Source organism: Colletotrichum scovillei, assembly GCF_011075155.1.
Source record: "Colletotrichum scovillei strain TJNH1 chromosome Unknown Contig00003, whole genome shotgun sequence".
In the NCBI taxonomy this organism is placed as follows: domain Eukaryota; kingdom Fungi; phylum Ascomycota; class Sordariomycetes; order Glomerellales; family Glomerellaceae; genus Colletotrichum; species Colletotrichum scovillei.
Genome location: NW_023336261.1, coordinates 1 through 18342, shown reverse-complemented (window position 1 = coordinate 18342; position 18342 = coordinate 1). Strand labels below are relative to the sequence as shown.

Below are 18342 nucleotides of genomic sequence, written 5' to 3'. Positions count from 1 at the left end.
GCTCAGATCAGGCAGCTGTTGCCTCGCAATCAAATGCACGTGTTCTCCAGCGAAATACTCTTCCCCAGCTGTTGCTACGGCGCCGACAATTGACAGAGCAAATGTGATCCATAGCAGACCGAGGAGGCCGCTGACGATGTTGATAGTCGCATATCGAAAGTCCGAAACGAAGTATCAGCTGCTTTCCTTTTTCTGCCCTCGGCTTTTCACAGCTCCATATAGCTATGGTCGTCTATCACGAGCGAATCGACGTAGTTTTTCGGTACCTGGGGAGGCAAGGGCCAAGGTCGCCAAGTCGTCGCAGCGAGCGCGCACGTAACTCGAAGAATTACCGAGAACGAGCGTTGGAAAGAGAATCCAACAACCCCTTGTCTTTGTTAGATGTTCGAAGTTCGGTGGTAGTGGAGACGACGTTGGAGATGCATCACAAGCGAGGTGGGAGGAAACAACGTTATCAACCTTCCACCCCAGGGGACCCGTTCGTTGCGTTTGCCCCATGGATCTTGACACATCAAGGATAACTGGTCTTTGCTTCAGATGCAAAGAATGATCACACTCCGGAAAAAGACGTCAAAGGGGCTCAGGGCGGACAAAGCTCCTCCCTGCTGTCTTGCCCCCTCACTTTCCTGCTGCTGCAGTGCTGCAAGAGCACCCTCCCGTCCAAGTGTTGCGAGGTTTTGTGGATGGGATGGAAATGGTCGCGGAAGCGGTGTGTGAGTGTGCGCTATGCTCTGTGCGCTTACGAGCTGATTGGCCGTGTTTCTGACTTTCTGTCGATGTCCTCCCTCCATCACCTCCTAGCCTTGAGTAGCCTCTTCTACTCCGCGCCTAAGACTATACGAATATGCTATTCCAAGCTCAATGAGCAGAAGATCTACCCAGACACTATGTATCGCGGTCATGAGGAGCTCCCCTGTCACATACCTACCGGCATAAGCATATGTATGGGCTCGACTTGGCAAGCGTCCCCCAGCAACTCTCGGCCTTTGAACCCGCGCCGCTGCATCACCAGTGGGAAGATCTTAGAGTTCTAGCGGCAGATTCAAGCAGCCATGGTGTCGGTTGTCACGTTTCACGGGACTAGGTCTGCAGGTCCATCCCGCCATTATCTCGCCAACCATTTAGCCGAGCAGGAGACGGCCCATCAAAGCGATCAGTGCGTCTTCCCTCATTCTGTCTTCATCCTCCTCTTTTGTCTTTGATTACTCTCTCGCTCCGTCATCAATGTGACTACCCTTGACAAGCTGCAGGAACGCAGGGCCACAGAGTCCGTGTTATTGGAGGGCAGAAGGAAACGAAAACGACCGTTCAGGTTCTAGCTGATAGTCCATGCTGCTAGTGCTCCGGGCACCGGTGGCTCGTGGCCCCCGCCACTTCGCGACCCTTGTCCCTAACCGGCTGCTGCTCCGGGATGTACGCTGTGATGTTTCACACAGCTCGAGTGTTTCGAAGCCGCCTTCGAGAAGGGCTGGTCCAACATACACAGCGCCTTCTCATTCGTTCCATTCAGCCACATTTGTTGCAGAAAAAGCTGCTGCGTGAGGAAATGAGGAAAGTGTTTGGTCTGTGGTTCAGTGGTTGTCCCGTTTGAGTCTAAGCAGCCAAACTCTATTTAGACTCCGCCCATTCCTCTTTCACTCCGCCCTTTTCTCCGTGCTCCTCACTGTCTGTTCTCGAACTCTATGGATCTCTTTCGCCCTCTCAGATGTCCTTTCTGACGAGCATGTTGGGCCTAAGGTGATCTCAACGTCTGCGCCTAGCTTGGTGTACATGTAGGTACTGGTCTATCTACCTACCTTTCCTATTCGAAACTTGATTGACAGCGGACAAGCGATTAGCCCAATCCCCCCCGCCACGGCAGATGCTGGCTACCCGCAAAACTGATTCACGTGTATCTTTTCTACTAGGCACTGATTATCAGGAATCCAGTCAGTTTTAATCTGGATAGGAGCTAATTTGACTCATCTGTGGCAAACGAGTTAGCAGTACACACCATCAGCAGAAGACCAGGCAAAGACCAGCAAAAGCTTCTCAGTGTACTTGGCCCTCCATCTCGTTTTCTTTGTTTCTTCTAGAACCAAAGCTTTACACCACCACCTTCAAACCCATTGCGACCAGTCTGATCTGATCCTCTGAACAAGACACATCCGCCCTCTCGAGTCTCCCGCCAGTAAGTGGGAGACAATCTGTATCCAAGCACTCTCTTGAGCCGAAGATTTGAATCTTCTGGTTCGGAGGGACTACTAATCGGTATACATCTCCGTTCGGGCGAGATGCGTTCCGCTGCGGGTGATGTGACAGAATCTCGAGCGCGAAAAAATCAGGCGAAATCTCTCAACGGTTGTCAAAAAGCATGATGTGCTTTTTGTACGTCGAAACGATCATATGTAGCATTGGCAGCTGTGTGACGTGAGATCCAATCTGTGATTCTATTATGTGCAGGTAAGATATGGATTTTTTCTGCCCTCCTGCATTCTTCGGCCCTTGGAATTGCTGCCCTTCTCCTTGCACTCTGTTTGGGCGCAGTGCAAGTCAAGTCATCTTGAAGCTAGACGAGCAGTCTCAAGCTCGTAAAGCCGAAAAGAGTAGTCCATCATCGTACGAGAGTTATTCTGTTCAGTAATTTTGCCTGCCGGAAGGTAAGTGGCCCTGCGGTAAAATCAGTGAAGCAAAAGCATAACGCAGCCTGGCAGACCAGCCGTCGCGGTCTAGGCTTGCAAGAGAGATCGGACTTCGTCCCGCCCGGGTTGTTCCCTCGATTGCTGGCCACCATCTCGATGGTGAAGATCTGTGCGTAAGGTTCAAGATCACTCTGAGTAACAAGGACATCCTTTTTGCTGTTAATCCTCGGATTAACTGAGCATGGAAGGAGGCTTTGGGTGACATCCAGTCACATCATGAACCTTCATGCCCCTGGGGATAATATGCCTTACCCAGGTTTTCCACGCCTGGTCATGTTCCTTGAGGAGGTGATTGATGAGGATTCCCGGACGCCAGATACTGTCACTTAGGTGAGATAACGGCCACTCAAGCCATCCTCGAACCACACTCCAGGGGCTGTACAGCCACATCTTGTAAAACATTTAGTCTTTTCCCAATGTCTCCAAGGGACATGGGTCCTTGCGTTGACAACTCAAAGTGAGGTGATATTCAAAAGTAACTTATAACGCTAATATCATGGGATTGGTTAAACTTCCCGGAATGCCTTGATGACTAACAGCCATGTTCATACAGCCACAAGTCGGCTACCACCCTCCTGTCAAGCCTGCGCAGCCATGCAGCGATACGGTGCTTGGTCCGCTCAACCACATTCTTCTCGTCGTAGATACCGTTGACGCTAGGCGTGCTGTTGACGGTCTGCGCCCACTTGTAGAAGCTAGGCGCCTTCTCCTCCAGCGACGTCAGGATACTCTTGGGAATGAGCTCGTAGTTTGCAAACGAGAAGAGCCTCAGCGTGAATGAACCCGTAAGGACCTCGGCCAAGGTAACCTTGTCACTGCCCCCAAAGTACGGCTTTGCATCCTTCAACAGCGGCTCAACCTCCTTGGCGATGACATCGATGAACCCAGCCGCAACCTCGTTCGCCTCTGCTTCGGACTTTGCGAGCTGCAGCTTGTACAGCGACGAGTTAGCCTTGCTGAAGTAGGTGTCGACGAAGAAGTTGATGCGCGCGCGGCGGAGGGCGGCGTCCTTGCTACCGGCGGCGGGGACGAGGTGGGACGGGTGGGCGTCGGCCAGGAACTGGCTGACGATGGCGGACTCTGTGATGATTTCGCCGTCGTAGGAGAGGGAGGGGACAAGGCCGCGTGGGTTGATGGCCAGGTACTCCTTTGTGCGGGGCACCGAGAGGTCGATAATTTCTTCCTCAAAGGGGAGGCCCAGCTCTGCGAGGGCGATGTGTGCACGGTGAGCCCCTGATATTTTGAGGTTAGCTATTGTGGTGCATATCTAGTTCCTTTGTCTTGAGATAGGCGAATCTTAGTTATTTTGGAGGGTGATGCAGTGGTTTGAGTCGTGAGACTTCATGAGGGGCTGGCAGTCTGCCTTCATGCTTAATTCTGCACGTGGCTCTCTGGGGTAGGAGGTTACGCGGAGAGAGGAAGAGGGGTTGAATACGAAGAGACGGAAAGGGAAAACGAGGATGAGGCTAGGAATGAATGTCACGTACATGGGCAGCCGTGGTTGGTGTACAACTTGATCTTGGGCGCGGCGGAAGACATTGTCAGGATTCCGTTTCTAATCCAAGCTATTGTCGATGATTTGGAAAGCTGCTAATTGTGTTGTTTGTCGGGAATTTGAGACTTGGTGTCTTGGCTTTCGAATTGAAGAGCTGCGGGTGGACTGACTGGCGATGGTGAGGTTGGTGCGTATTTGAAGGAATCGAGTGTTGCTAATTGATTACCAATGCAACAGTAGCAACACAATGAGGTCGGAAAGTTGCACCATTGAAAGACCGATGTCGTGATGCAACTTGTTCCCTCACACTCAAGAGAGGAGGGGGGAACAACCCCGCTCACTCGATTGCTTGGCTCCAGTCCCCTTCTCTGAGCTCCCGGCGGAGTTTACGGGGGAAGCAGACAAACATGGTACACCCAGCTTAGAAATCAAGGGTCGGTGCTCGGCACGGATTTCACATCCGCACATCTCTTCTCCCCGCTTCTTCTCAGAGAGCCTCTCTTTGCCTTTGCAATCATGCATTCACTAGTTAGATTCTGCAGTAAGAGTGAGTGCAGTAGGATATGTCCGACTGGCAGATACAGATAAGAATGGCCCTCTTGCAGATGCTGGTTCTATGTATTTCAGTACTGTACCTATCATAAATGATGATATCATCTACCGTATCAGAGCATCAAAACTCCACACCTCCCGATGCAACGCAGACGAACCTCGTCTGCCCGTCCCCCATGTAGGTCCATCTGGAGGAGTATCCGTGCGTCCGGAAACCGACATGAAGACCCTGAAGGAATTCCGATTCCGATTCCTAGGGCTGAGACAAGGAGAGGTGGGGAGGTCTCTTCCGCTACGACTAGGACAAGATCAACTCGAGAATCCAGCATGACTACCGGTACTCAAAGTCCGAGACCGTCGAGTTCCTTGGCGAGAATGAGCGAATAGTTGGGAGTCTGCAAGCGGACCATGGGAAGGGACTATGATGGTCTAGATGCGTGCTGTCGAGCTCGGCAATTGATCGAAACAGCTCATGCCTGCCAATACATCTTCCTTGCGTATCCATACGCAGACCGCTGGATCGCTGGATCGTGGTCCCGGACTGTGTTCCGGAGCATCCGAGAAAGGGCGACATTGAACGGATTGCGAACGATGCGTCCCTGTAACACTCGATCGTCGCCAAGAGATATCATTTGCATTTCGTGCAGGCAACATGAGTTCGTTCGATGCATCGCCATCCCTCCAACAAAGTAACAATCGAGAGAAGTAAACTTCTATCAATTTCCTCTAAGGAGACAGTGACCTGCAGACTTGGCAACAACGGCTGTCTGGCATTTCTATCGCTCATTAAACAGGTTACAAAACTCTAACTAATATTGTCCTGGATGACATTCTTCATAAGCTCGTGGTTGTGGGAGTAGTCAATCTCAACGTCGACAATGCAGACTCCCTGATAACTCAAAGCCTCCTTCATGACGGCTTCCAGTTCCGACGATCGATTGACGCGCAATCCCTTGGCACCAAACGCCTCGGCATACTTGACAAAGTCGACCCCGCCCAAGTCGACGCCTGAACTGCGGCCGTACTTGTCGACTTCCTGAAACTCCACCATGTTATACTTTCCATCGTTCCAGATGAAGTGCGTGATGTACCCTGCTTCACGGCAGTCACTAGCTCCTGCCCGCTGAAGAGGAAGCCGCCGTCGCCACTGATGCTTACGACCTTCTTGGAGCAAGGCGGCTCCTGGGCTAGAAAGGCGCCGATGGCCCATGGGAGAGCCACGCCGAGAGTTTGCTGAACGTTGGAGACGAGGAAAGACTTGGGGCTGTATGCGAAGTAGAACCGCGAGAGCCAGATGTACATGCTGCCGACGTCCGATGCCAAAGTCGTCGACGCGGGCAATAGACCCTGAATGAGCTTGATAAGTCGTCGACGCGGGCAATAGACCCTGAATGAGCTTGATAAAGTAGAGCGGGTGCACAGGACCGTCGCCAGTCTGGCCCAGAGCTTGGGGGCTCTGTTCCCAAGCGTGGAACTCTGTGAAGATGGACTTCGCTATCTCGGACTCCTGTGGGCGGGAGACGTTTGCCAGAATGTCGCCTAGCGCCTTGACGTTGGCGGCGATGGCGCCTACGAGTTCCAGCTTTGGGTTGTAGAAAGCGCCGTAGTCGGCGGGGATCCAGTCCAGATGCAAGATCTCGAGGCTCTGGCTCTTGTGCCACGCGTCGGCGTCATACTCGGACTGATCGTAGCCCGCGACGATGACGAGATCGGCCTGGGAAAGAAGCTTGTCGCCGGGTTGGTTGCGGAAGAGGCCGATGCGGCCGTAGAAGAGATGAGCGAGCTCCTGGCTGATAGAGCCTGCAGCCTGGAATGTTTCGACGACGGGGATGGGGTGCTTGCGGAGGAAACCGTGGACAGCTTCGACGGCATCTGGTGTTGCTGCCCTCGATCCGAGGAACAGAACTGGGAATTTTGCGTTTTGGATCATAGCCGCCGCTCTGCTCAGTGACGCTGACGGTGATGTGCCATATTGGGGCGGTGTGAAGGCGCTCGGGGGCAGCGCAGGGATTGACGTCTTGGTTCCGACTGTCATGATATCTATCGGTAGGCTGATAGCTGTTGCACCCTGCGGCATGCGGTCGCGGTTCTGAAGGCATCGAGCATAATCTCTGAGATCTGATCCGCACGGCGCCGGTGGTCTTCTTGGTGACGGGCTCGAGAAGCTGCACTCTCAAGCTCTGATGTGTCTTCTTGGCTGCTTGCACTCGCTTGACGTCGCCGACAATGGCAACAACGTGCACCCTCGTCGTTGGCGGTTACGAGGCCGGTGACAAGGTTGCTAGTTCCCGGGCCGGAGGTAGCGATGCACACGCCGGGTCGGCCTGTGATACGGCCGATCGCTCCGGCGATGAAGGCGGCATTCTGCTCGTGGCGGCAAACAACCAGCTGGATCTCGGGCGGTCAATCAGGGCATTGAAGACGCTATCGATCTTGGCACCCGGAACACCAAAGATGTGCCTGACGCCGGCGGCGACAAGAGAGTCGATCACCACATCTACTGTTTCTGAAGACATTGAGTGATCGTGAGCGTATTTGAGCGTGGTATCGAGTCAATGCAGAGAGCACGATTCTGATTAACTCCTGGTTAGGATGAAAAGAAGTGAAGCATTAGGTGTGTCTGATCTTGTCGGTATAGCTGGGCAAGGAATGCTGAGGGTATAAGGTAGCCCGTTTGCGTCAATTTCAAAGGGCCCTACGAGAATGAGAAAAGATCAAGTGGTCATGAGCAAAAGCAAGAACTTCAGCTTCACGTTCGCGATCACGATATCGGCGAGAGGCGGAGATGGAGAGAGCAAAGGTGGAGATTGATATGCCGCAAAGTTCCCTAGCGCTTGGCCGTCAATCGGTGAGATCTGAGTTGTTGAGGAGCAAGAGGCACCAGAGTTCAAAGACCGAAAGAGCGAGGCGGTGATGTGGCCGGTGATGCCGTGCGACTGACGTCAGCGCCCTCCTCGGGACAGTGGGACCCAAAGCGGCGCCTTCCATTCTCCATTTCACTGTGATGGACCTTGATGACTCAACCATTAACGCCAGGAAAGAGCCACATTCGCAGCTTCCGTTCGCTGAAACTTAGGAAGGTCCCGCCTGCGCTTGTCCCGGAGCCGCCTTCCGTGGCCTCCCGACACCTCCGATCCGGTGGACGGAGGGCAGGTGCGTGGGCAGGTGTACTCCTTCTGCAGTAAGCAGTCAGCAACAGCGGGCCGCTTTCGTGGCCAAACTCAACAGAACCCCAAACCTTCACTCACCACCTACTACCTCGTTCAACGTCTCGCTTTCCGTGACCACCTCTTCTCATTTGGCAACTGCAGCTTATTTCAGTCCTAATTCCGATACCCTAGACCTCGATTCCACGCTTGGCAACAACGAGAATACCAGTAAACCACATCAGACACCATGGCGGTCAACGAGATATTCCAGTACTCCATCATCTCGGCCTTGATGGACGGCGTCGCCTCCAAGGGCCTACCGGTATCAGACCTCATCTCCCACGGAAACCAAGGCCTGGGAACATTCCGCTACATGGTCGGCGAGATGATCATCCTCGACGGAAAGCTCTACCAAATGAAGTCAGATAACACCGTGACCCCAATCGACACGAGCCCGGCCTCCGATGCTGTCGCCCCATTCGCCATGGTCACCCGCTTCCAGCCCACAGCAACAATCAAGGCCGCGTTCAACAACAAGAAGGAGCTCTTTGAGCACCTTTCACAAGACTTTCCTGACTCGAAAAACTTCTTCCTCGCCATCAGGATTGAGGTGTCTTCAAAGTATTACGGTGCGGACTGCCGGCGGGAGTAGGCCCGGCGAGAGCCTGACTGAGGTCGGCAAGCACCAGGCGTCGCACACCTTTGAGGAGCCGGTGCGGGGTACTGTCGTCGGCTTCAGGTCACCAGAGTATACTATGGGCATCAGCGTCGCCGGCGATCATCTTCACTTCATTACCGAGGACCGAACTCAGGGTGGGCATATCCTGTCTTTTGGTACGGACGGCGAGGTCAAGATTGGTGCCGCGCAAATTTCAAAGTGGCACGTCGAGCTGCCGACGAATGATCCAGAGTTCAACAAGGCTGCACTGGAGGGCGATAAGGAGGGTATCGCTGCCGTGGAGGGCTAGCAGCAGCCGTGGAGCAGTATAGAAACATTCGATAATAATCCTAATGATTGATAACGTCGTACCAATATCATGGACATTTTCGACGTGGTTGCAATGCGAGGGGAGAGAAGAGAGAAGATACACAAAACTGAACTCCGATTGGATTGGCATTCGATCATGGTCCACTTGTGAGAGTCCTCCGAAGCAGAACAGCCTAACCAATCTGGCAAGCGTGACGGCCGTACCTGGCTGCGAGTTGCTCATGGATGCAGACTCACTAATAATTTCTTATCTATCGTCGCGGTAGTTATATCGTTCAAGTGGGCGATGTTAAAGTTTCTTCGGAAGGCCAGAGCATCAAGATCACGACAAGTCACTGTGAAGATCGAGCAGTAAAATTGAAAATGACATATTAATTCATGTTCGAAGAAGGCAAATCCTTCTACAGTACAATATACAGGTGTCAACAACGGAATGACCGTGATGACAATGTGTGCCACAAATGCAAATGTTCGCCATTCTATGGATATACCCGGGTAGTCCCAATGCCTTTATACCGATGCCAATTTGATGAGAAATGTGTGAAAGATGAAGAGATCAAACAAGCCAAGCAACCGCTTAGGAAGTGTAGCTGCAGCTGTTGGGGTCGGTGATCTGGACAGCGCGGACAGCAATGCCGAGGCAGTCGGTGTTGCCGGCAGGGTTGGCGACACCGGAAGAGATCCAGACGGACCAGCTGTCCTCGATGCTGTTGGGGCAGGCCAGGAAGCTGGCGCCGTCGAGGGTGAGGTCGCCGTACTGGTCAACCTTCCATCCAGTGCGCTCGCCGTTGCGGGGCGCGGGCTGGGCGCCGGTGGTGTAGCCGAGCTTGCCCTGACCCATGCCGGAGCGGTCGGCGTAGAGCTGCTGAGGGGTGGCGGAGGCGGCGTAGAGGTAGAGGCCGCCGTCGTCCTGGTTCAGGTAGAAGGTCGCTGAGTCGTCGTCCTCAGTGCTGTCGCAGGTGGCGTTCTGGTTGGGCAGCTGGAGGAAGATGGAGCTCTTGGCGGCCTGGAAGGTCGAGAAGTGAACCTCGCTGGCGGAGCGGAGGGCCATGAGCTGGAACTTTGCGTCGGCGGGCAGGCCGGGGGCGGTGCCGTTTGTGGTGCCGTTGTTCTGGCGGGTGATGAGCTGGGGGACCGCGGCGCCGGAGACGGCGGCGATGAGGGAGGTCGCAACGGCGAGGGTGTTGGTGAACTGCATTTTGATGGTTGTTGTGTTTGAAGTGACTGTGGGTGTAAAGACTGATGTGGTCGGATGATTACTTTGAGATTAAGATTGTTGGTTGTTGAGTGTGATGAGATGAATGTTCTGAAAGGTATTAGAGAGGGGGATCTGTCGGTCGTCTTATATCTCGGGTTGACCATCACAAAATGCTGGTTGCTGCAGTGCCACCAGAAAGCTCTAGGAGTCCAGGGGACCCCGTTTCGATGATCATCTCGTAATCACGGGGTGCAGAAAGCGAGGTCGCGTTGGTTGCGCCAATCCAACCAGTGCCCAAAGTTGAGTGTGTGCACTGCCGGGGCGAAGATCTTCTCGTAATGCCGGCCAGGGATACCTGCGGAGCCCGATTGACATCATGAGCCCTGCCTCCTGTGGTTTGCAGTGGAGTCGCGGACAACAGAGAGGAGCCGCCTCGCAAGGGGAGGCGAGGGTGAGTGACATGGCATGGCATGGCATGGTACCCTTCGGAGAGACTTGGCGATGCGGCATCCCGCCTCCTAGCGCTGCCGTCTGCGCCGCCCGCGAAACCCGTTGCCTCTGCCCCGAGATTTTGGTTGACCTTCGCACCTCGGTCTCTGCACGTTTACTAACAAAGTGTGCGTGTGGATGGAGAAAGTTGAAAGCGCCACAACCGGCGGCCTCGGGAGGACGGAGCCGGCCAAGGAGAAGGTGAGGATGCCGATTGGTTCGGTTCTCTATTTAGCACAGCCATTGTCATGGATGATGGATGAACCGGTGGTCCCTATTCGACACAGGAACAGAAAGATGGGGAAACAAGAAGAGAGAAGAAAAGAGGCAGAGCTGAGAGCGAGAGGCTGGCGGTGGCTGGTCCTGCTGAATCGCTCACAAACTCAACCACAAAGCTGCGCCCCCCAGCCACCATATGGTGCCAGGCCAATATCGGTCGTGTTATGCTGTTACCAGCACATACCACCTGGTGCCTTAACATAGGGCAGAGGTGGGCAGTGATGTCACAAACAAACGACCGGCTGCCCCACGTCCCCTATTTTCAGACATTTTAGGCATTTTAGACAGGAGCCGTCTCTTTGGGACTCGTCTTGGCTTTCCTCATGGCGACATGGCCGATGAGCTGCAAGGAGTCTAACTCCCCGGGAGGCAAACGGCTAGACGATATGGGTCAAGGGCCGTAACGTAGCATGTAACTCTTGCTCAAGGCAGAGCCTCCGGGGCTAGGGAAGCGAGAGGTAACCCGTTTCCCGACCGATGAACACATTTTACATAAACGAAACGGCCAATAAGCCGGAGAAGAAAGAGAGAGAGAGGCGACAAAAAATCCAAGAGTCAAAGACGCTAAAAAGTCGGTCACTTGCTCCCAGTCAAGGGTCCATCAAAGTGAAACTGACGCCAGCCCAGCGTCGCTCTCGATAACGCCGATGAACCTTAACCTATTAATAGCCGAGTCAAGGGCTGGTAAAAGCCAGGTCGATCCGCTAAAATCTCTTTGGGTGCTTGGTATGCTTTTCCGGAGAATATTCCACAGCTTCTCCCAGCAGCTGCTGCGTCAAGCGCTTGGCAGACGCTTAGCTCGGGGGGCGAATTCGCAGTGACTCGTGCGCTTGCTAGAGGAAAACACGGTCCATCGTCATTGGGATTCTTTCCATGGCGTTGGGCGAAACATTGCAGAGACAAACAACGAGCATGTCTGTAAGTAAGACATTCTCGGTGCAACTCGACCTGACGGTGCCCGAACTGCTTGTTGGAGAGCCTTCTAGTCCGATTCATGGGTCATTGTAATGGCCTGATGGAAATCCATCGAAATGGCTCAAGGGCCGTGTTCGGACGATCTGCTGCCCCAGAAGCTTTCAAGTTGGGACGAGACGTGGAGACGTGGTTCCCACCTTTATCCCGCATTTACCCAGTTATTCCAACCTGGAGGTGTATTTTTATTTCTTTTCCACCCCTGAGCCCGGAAACTTGACAAGCGAAGCATTCGAGGCCATATTGAGAACATGGGAGACTATTCTAGAACGGCGCAACGGCATGGTGAATGACCGAAGATTGTGTTCATCGACTCTTGACGGGGTCGTATTCATCCGATGGTTGTTTTCCTGTTCCCGCGGGCAGCGATCTACCAGTCTCTAAGGACATGGTCATGATTAGTGCATGTGGATGATCAACGTCGAGCTCCAACAGCGTCTCCAAAAATATCCAAGCTTAACAGCACAGTGTATCGATCGCCAATCCAAATTGACCAACGCAAAAGAGTCAAGCAGTTTATTTAAATTCGCGCATGATTGGGCGATCATTTCTCGTGAAGGTAATGCTCGGCCGAAGAGAAGTTTCACAGGCTGCATGCAGCCCGCTGCCCAGTCGAGAGATAGGGATAGACACGGGGTAGGCAGAAGAAAATATGGTTGGGTGCAGATGCCAAAGAATAAAGCGACCGGACCGCCAACCTCGAGACAACTTGACTCAATCATGTGGACTCAATCGATTTTGGGTAGTTAATTGATGTTGCGATCATCCCGTCTGGTCTATCATGATTGTGTTATCAGACTTCGTGGTGGAAGTTTCCTCAAGGTTTTCTGACCATATCGGTGTGGACCTTCTTCGTCCCGGTCTGACTTTTCTAGAAATTGTGATAAACAGTCTACCGAGATGAAAGCAAAAACGTAATCGGAAAAGCACACCGTCTTCTCGGGACGTTAAGAAAGGTGCGGTTCTATTAAGGTGAATATTGTATCCCGATAGAACTCGTCTTGTCTGTCGTTCGCTTGCAGTGAGTGAGAAATAGATGTGAAAAAGAAATTCAAAGGCAGCGCGCGTTAGACCCATGCAGCGACATACTCTATTGCTTCATGCGCTTCGACAGAACACAAGCATTATACCCGTGAACATGATGGTTGTCATGCTCTCTTTTTCAGACCCCTAACCCGCGGTGCCGCATGCCGGCATAACCTGAGCGGGAAAAGCGTCCGAAGCCTGGAGCATCCAACGCACCTCTCCTTCGGTTGATGAAACTGATCCACCCCCGTATTGCGCTGCAGATAGCCCTTGCGAGTAGAGACGGGATTACCGATGTCCTGCTCGCTTATAGATTCTCACAACAGGCTTGCTGTCTGAATCTTCTCTGGGCTCTGGCCTGTCAGCTTCAAGCTCCTACGAGATAGACGCGAGAAGCCCTCCAGGAGCAAGGAATCTGACTATAGACACGATGATCGACACTACTTCGTTATTGAGCCTCATACAGATTTGAGACGGCGTCAACGGCCCGAGGTACGAAGCCTCATCGCGTAGACGTAACGTACAGATGCAACGACCCTTCGTCTTCCACTCGATCTCGCTATCTCTCAGCTGGAACACCTTTTCTTTGGCATGCTAGATCTCGATTACTGCATTCTACTTGCAAGCCATTTGATCATGGTAGTTGCAAAAATCGCATGAGTCTCACTTTCACACTCAACTCGACAGTCACTAATGGAGACTTTGCTTCTTACGTCGCAAATCATCCCGCGCTCTGAGTATCTCAGACGTAAAGGGAGTTACGCTAGACTTCTTCAAGATCTGTGCTATGTTCATGCAAGCTCTATGTTTCTGGTAGGTTCTTCCGAATGGAATGATTTCTCCTGAGATTCTTCAACCATCATGATGATGCATACGTTGCTACAACGAGGGATTTCCCATTTCATTGTCGTACTGAGAAACACGTGTAGCAACAATAGTACGTCAATCCGACTCAGTCCTCTCTTCGTTGTTTCTCAATCAATTGACTTTGACGTGAAATGCCTCAAGAGACAGTTGACATGATATAAACTAGTACCCCCACGCGATTGATTAACCTTGATCGCAAGCTCAAATCCAGCTTACGGTCTTAGCCTTTCTTCAAGGCAACGAAAGACCTCTTTTCCATTCCTCTACAAGGTGCACTCAGCTCTGAACCTCGGGGTAAACCGTTTTTCTTTCACACGAACACAAACACCAGAAGCGTGGTTTCTTATACAAGAACTTACAGCTCGATGAGTAAACTCACCATCATTCTAGCATAGTCTAAGTCACTGCAGCGCATGTTGAAAGGCCCTCTCGATTATTTCCAACAGCCCAATGTGTCAAGTGTTGGTATAGAGCCAAACCAACAGGTCACAACGTGTCTTTCACCTTGAGAGCGCATTCATCCAGAGTCTAATCGCTTCCTCAAGATTCACTTAAGCTCCAAGGTCGAGTTGATATCGCAGTCCACGAGCGAATGCTTCTGGCGTGTAAATCATCTCGACTTGCTTGACGAGGAAGTTGACAAGCACCTCCACACCTCAGAGTCCTGACTGGAATCAGGGCAGAAAGAGAGCCACAATGTCACACTAGTTCCAAATCCGCGGTGGAAGACAGAAGCATTCTCATGGTTCTCATGGGCAGCGGTGACCCATTCACAGAAACATCAAGTCGGCAGGACGCTACATATACCGAGGCTAACCGGCCGGAACGCTTGAACAATAAGATGAGCTCGGAAAGGCTGTTATGTAAGTCTTGAACTAATACAGGTAGCTCTGTGACCTGAGCCTCGGCTTAGTTTGCGGGGAAGTGTGCTATTTGGCGGGGTTTGTTCACGCTTGGTGGCTTGAGGAGCTAAGCTTTTGGGGAAAGCTGACACCTCTCTAAGGCCAACCAGCGTCTGGAATGATGGGGATTCGTCGGGGTGATTTCTCAACTATCTTTGAGTTTGATCACTCATAGCTCCTGACCTATTGTTACGCACCTAGATATCATTGTAGATAACGAGGTGTCTGTCTGATGCAGATGTGGAGGTGCTACACTCAGCATAGCATTGTAGATGGGAATGCTTTGCCGAGACATGCAAGTCATCTGTACATGCACTACCTTTAGGGCCCACAAATCTCGCTATGACATAGTTCTCGACTTGAGATGAGGGGAAAACCAAGGGGCTTTGAGGAGGGAAGCTTGATCAAGTCTCAGTGCATGTGGATATGAGGGGTCAAGCTTACCTGTGTAATTCATCCTTCCATCACCTTCATAGACATTTCCTCTGGCCCCCAAAGCACCCTCAACATGACTCAAGATCGCAAACCTCCAACTGTCAAGCTCGCAGAGTATCTCTTCACTCGCTTACACCAGCTCGGCATAGGTGCCATCCACGGTGTTCCGGGAGACTTCAACCTCTCGCTGCTCGACTATGTCGAACCCGCAGGGTTACTTTGGGTCGGCAACGCCAACGAGCTAAATGCAGGATACGCCGCCGATGGATATGCTCGTATCAAGGGAGTCGGGGCCCTCATCACGACATCCGGCGTTGGCGAGCTCTCAGCCATCAATGCTGTCGCTGGAGCGTATGCTGAACGCGCAGCCGTGGTTCACATCGTCGGCACGCCCTCTAGGGTCCTACAGGATAGCAGGACCTTGATGCACCACGGCTTCAATGATGGGAACTACAGACGGTTCGCGGAGATGCATTCGCATGTCACCGTTGCGCAGGCGAATCTCAGAGATGCATCGTCGGCACCGCGTCAAATTGACGAGGTACTGAGGCAGTGCCTGACCCAAAGCCGTCCAGTCTACATTGAAATTCCTCAGGACCTAGTTGTCGTTCCTGTTTCGACCGACGGGCTGGATACACCGATTCATTTGCCCGATGCCGTGCCAACAGCAGCCGACGAGACTGCTCTGGGGGCAATAATACACAAGATCAATGCTGCAAAAAGTCCAATGATTCTCGTTGATGGAGAAACGAGGCCGTTGGGTATTATCGAGCAGACCGAGGAACTGGTGAAAGCCACGGGATGGCCTACTTGGACTACTGCTTTCAGCAAGTCACTGGTCGACGAGAGTCTGCCAAATTACCACGGTATCTACTCGGGCAGATTTGCCGATCCCGCCGTCAAGACGTTCGTTGAGAAGGCGGACTTGATCTTGTGCTTCGGTCCTCACTTCAGCTCGACGAACACTTATGCTTTCTCAAGCATACCCAAGCCAGATGTGACAATCCTCTTTAGCGCCAACATCAAGATAGCGGACCAAACATTTCGCGATGTCTCCGTCAGAGCTGTAGTCAGGTCGCTTATCGAAAGACTTGAAAAGTCCAAGGTTCATCAATACGCTCCTTACCCAGAACTTCCCAGAGACCACGGCATAGAATTTTCGGAGGTGGCAAGCGAGAAAAGATCACCCAGTCCAAGTTCTGGCATCTCGTCCAGTTTCGTACGTCCAGGCGACATCATCTTCGGGAGACAGGAACGGCCGGTCATGGATCTCGAGTCTTTGCCTGCCCTACCGGCCCATACTAGAATGTTCCTCCCGACAACCTGGCTTTCCATCGGATACATGCTGCCTGCTGCGCAGGGCGCTGCCTTGGCGCAGCGAGAACTCATCCAGTCATCCAAATACCACGACATCAAGGAAGCACGTACAATTCTGTTCATCGGCGATGGAAGCTTCCAGATGACCGTTCAGGAGATCTCTACCATGATACGCCACAAGCTTGACGTGATCATCGTCCTTCTTAACAATGACGGGTACACCATTGAGCGATGCATACATGGGTTGCATCAGTCCTACAACGACGTTGCCCGCTGGCGCTACTTGCAGGCGCCGGGTTTCTTCGGAGGCGATCCAGAGACGTATACAGGCTCCGCAAAGACCTGGGGTGAGCTAGAGAAAGTGTTGACGGATGATCAGCTGAAGGACGGGAAGGGTTTGAGGATGGTGGAGGTTTTCATGGACCCTGATGACGCCCCCGAAGGCGCCCTGCTCGACTTGATGCAGAAAGAGAAGAAGAGAATTGCAGATAGCCAATGATAGGCAGGGTAGGTAATAGATCATAATCGTACTAGAAACACTTCCGATTGGCTTCCGATACTCGATTGCTTCGAAGACGATGCAGGCGGCAAGTCTAGGAAACACAGCCGTACAGATTGAAGCCGGCTTAATGAACTTTTCATGAAATCTCAGTGGTTCCATATATGTAAAGATGAGTTGCTGCTAACAGAGGGGCATATTATTGCAAGACATGTATCGTTTAGACGTTCACAGCTTTGAGCCTCGCTTATGAGGCGCGGGAACATGTCATTATTTACGGCTTTTTCAAAAGGATGCCTAACTACCTAGTCACCTTTGGAGAAGGTTTGTTGAAACTTTGAATACATTAATACGGAACATGCTTTATATAGCTTTGTTTCCGAACTTCCGATCACAAGATGCGGGGTGATCGGCAGTTGCAAAAGTGATACATCAAGACAGAAAAGCCGGCCCGTGTGGGAGCGCATTTCGGAACCGGAAGCGTTGTTCATAATGCGGAGAGGCCGGATGACCAGTATTTTGCTAAAATAACGTTGACTGTAATACTTCCCTTTCCTTCTCGCCTTCGGCGTCCGGAAAATCCCAGACGAGGAACAATTCTGCTATCGAACCAATCCAACTTCACGGCGATCCCATCGTCGTTTCACAGGGAAAATGGCCATTATTTCGGAAGTTGTTGCATTCATTTCAGCTCATCTTCCAATTTTGATTACTGCAATCTTAGCAATTCACTTGGTCCGGAATTTCACAACAAGAGGTGTTTCTAAGATACCAGGCCCATTCTTAGCCAAGATCTCCGACCTATGGAGGTTCGTTGACGTAGCACGCGGAAGAGCTCATGAGACGCACATCAAGCTTCATGCACAGTATGGGCAGTATGTACGACTTGGACCGAATCTAGTCAGCGTCCAAAACCTTGATGCCTTGAAAACCATCTATGGCGTTAACAAGGGATATCGCAAGGTAAATTGGAGTCGTCTCGGGCATTCGCGACATCTACTGAAAGAAATCTCTTAGACAGAATTCTATGCAGTACAGCAGCAGCTGGCCAACGGCAAACCAACGCAGACACTTTTCACGACGCTCGATGAAGACTTCCATGCGAAGATCAAGAGACCCATCTCGAGTCTTTATTCTATGAGTACACTGACAGAATTCGAGCCCTTTGTCGACAGCACGATAGAGAAGTTGCTTGAGAAGTTGGATGAATTTGCCGACGCTGGGCGGGAATTAGACCTTGCGACATGGCTTCAGTACTGTGAGTGGCTATGACCAGTAATTTTAATCACGGAAAGTAGCTAACATGCATGCGTCTCAATTCAGATGCGTTCGATGTGATTGGAGAGTTGACCTTTGGAAAGCCGCTCGGCTTTCTCGATCAGGGCCAAGACGTCGGCGACGTGATGCTTTCATTGGAAAAGATGGTTGACTATGCAGGAATGGTGAGTTTTGATGGAAAACAAGTAGTACGTCGCTGACAGACCTTTTCTTGA

At 52.0% G+C, this 18342-nt stretch overlaps 5 protein-coding genes across 5 annotated transcripts; 2 read left to right on the top strand and 3 right to left on the bottom strand.

The window, feature by feature from the left end:
• Nucleotides 1-3213: 3213 nt before the first annotated feature.
• On the bottom strand, nt 3214-4512 carry HER10_EVM0007309 (glutathione S-transferase domain-containing protein; the record flags this gene model as incomplete). Its single annotated transcript, XM_035476868.1, has 2 exons — nt 4169-4512; nt 3214-3914 (listed from the first exon to the last, which is right to left on the bottom strand). Exons 1-2 carry the CDS (start codon nt 4218-4220, stop codon nt 3214-3216), a joined length of 753 nt encoding a protein of 250 aa, XP_035336212.1. The 5' UTR covers nt 4221-4512.
• Nucleotides 4513-5533: 1021 nt separating this feature from the next.
• Nucleotides 5534-7583, bottom strand: HER10_EVM0002606 (acetolactate synthase; the record flags this gene model as incomplete). Its single annotated transcript, XM_035472312.1, has 3 exons — nt 7003-7583; nt 6858-6972; nt 5534-6817 (listed from the first exon to the last, which is right to left on the bottom strand). Exons 1-3 carry the CDS (start codon nt 7242-7244, stop codon nt 5534-5536), a joined length of 1641 nt encoding a protein of 546 aa, XP_035335763.1. The 5' UTR covers nt 7245-7583.
• A 541-nt stretch (nt 7584-8124) lies between these two features.
• Nucleotides 8125-8966, top strand: HER10_EVM0003688 (alpha-acetolactate decarboxylase; the record flags this gene model as incomplete). Its single annotated transcript, XM_035473353.1, has 2 exons — nt 8125-8498; nt 8530-8966. 2 exons carry the CDS (start codon nt 8125-8127, stop codon nt 8843-8845), a joined length of 690 nt encoding a protein of 229 aa, XP_035335854.1. The 3' UTR covers nt 8846-8966.
• A 251-nt stretch (nt 8967-9217) lies between these two features.
• On the bottom strand, nt 9218-10644 carry HER10_EVM0006761 (cell wall protein PhiA). The gene has a single exon (XM_035476338.1). It carries the CDS (start codon nt 10061-10063, stop codon nt 9443-9445), a length of 621 nt encoding a protein of 206 aa, XP_035336158.1. The 5' UTR covers nt 10064-10644; the 3' UTR covers nt 9218-9442.
• A 4462-nt stretch (nt 10645-15106) lies between these two features.
• Nucleotides 15107-16849, top strand: HER10_EVM0000628 (thiamine pyrophosphate enzyme; the record flags this gene model as incomplete). Its single annotated transcript, XM_035470401.1, has 1 exon — nt 15107-16849. The coding sequence occupies one exon, from the start codon at nt 15107-15109 to the stop codon at nt 16847-16849; it is 1743 nt and encodes a 580-aa protein (XP_035335578.1).
• Nucleotides 16850-18342: the final 1493 nt, after the last annotated feature.

Bases quoted from the DNA above. Each gene is read 5' to 3' on its own strand.
- HER10_EVM0006761 (XM_035476338.1), bottom strand. From the start codon at position 10,063: ATGCAGTTCACCAACACCCTCGCCGTTGCGACCTCCCTCATCGCCGCC.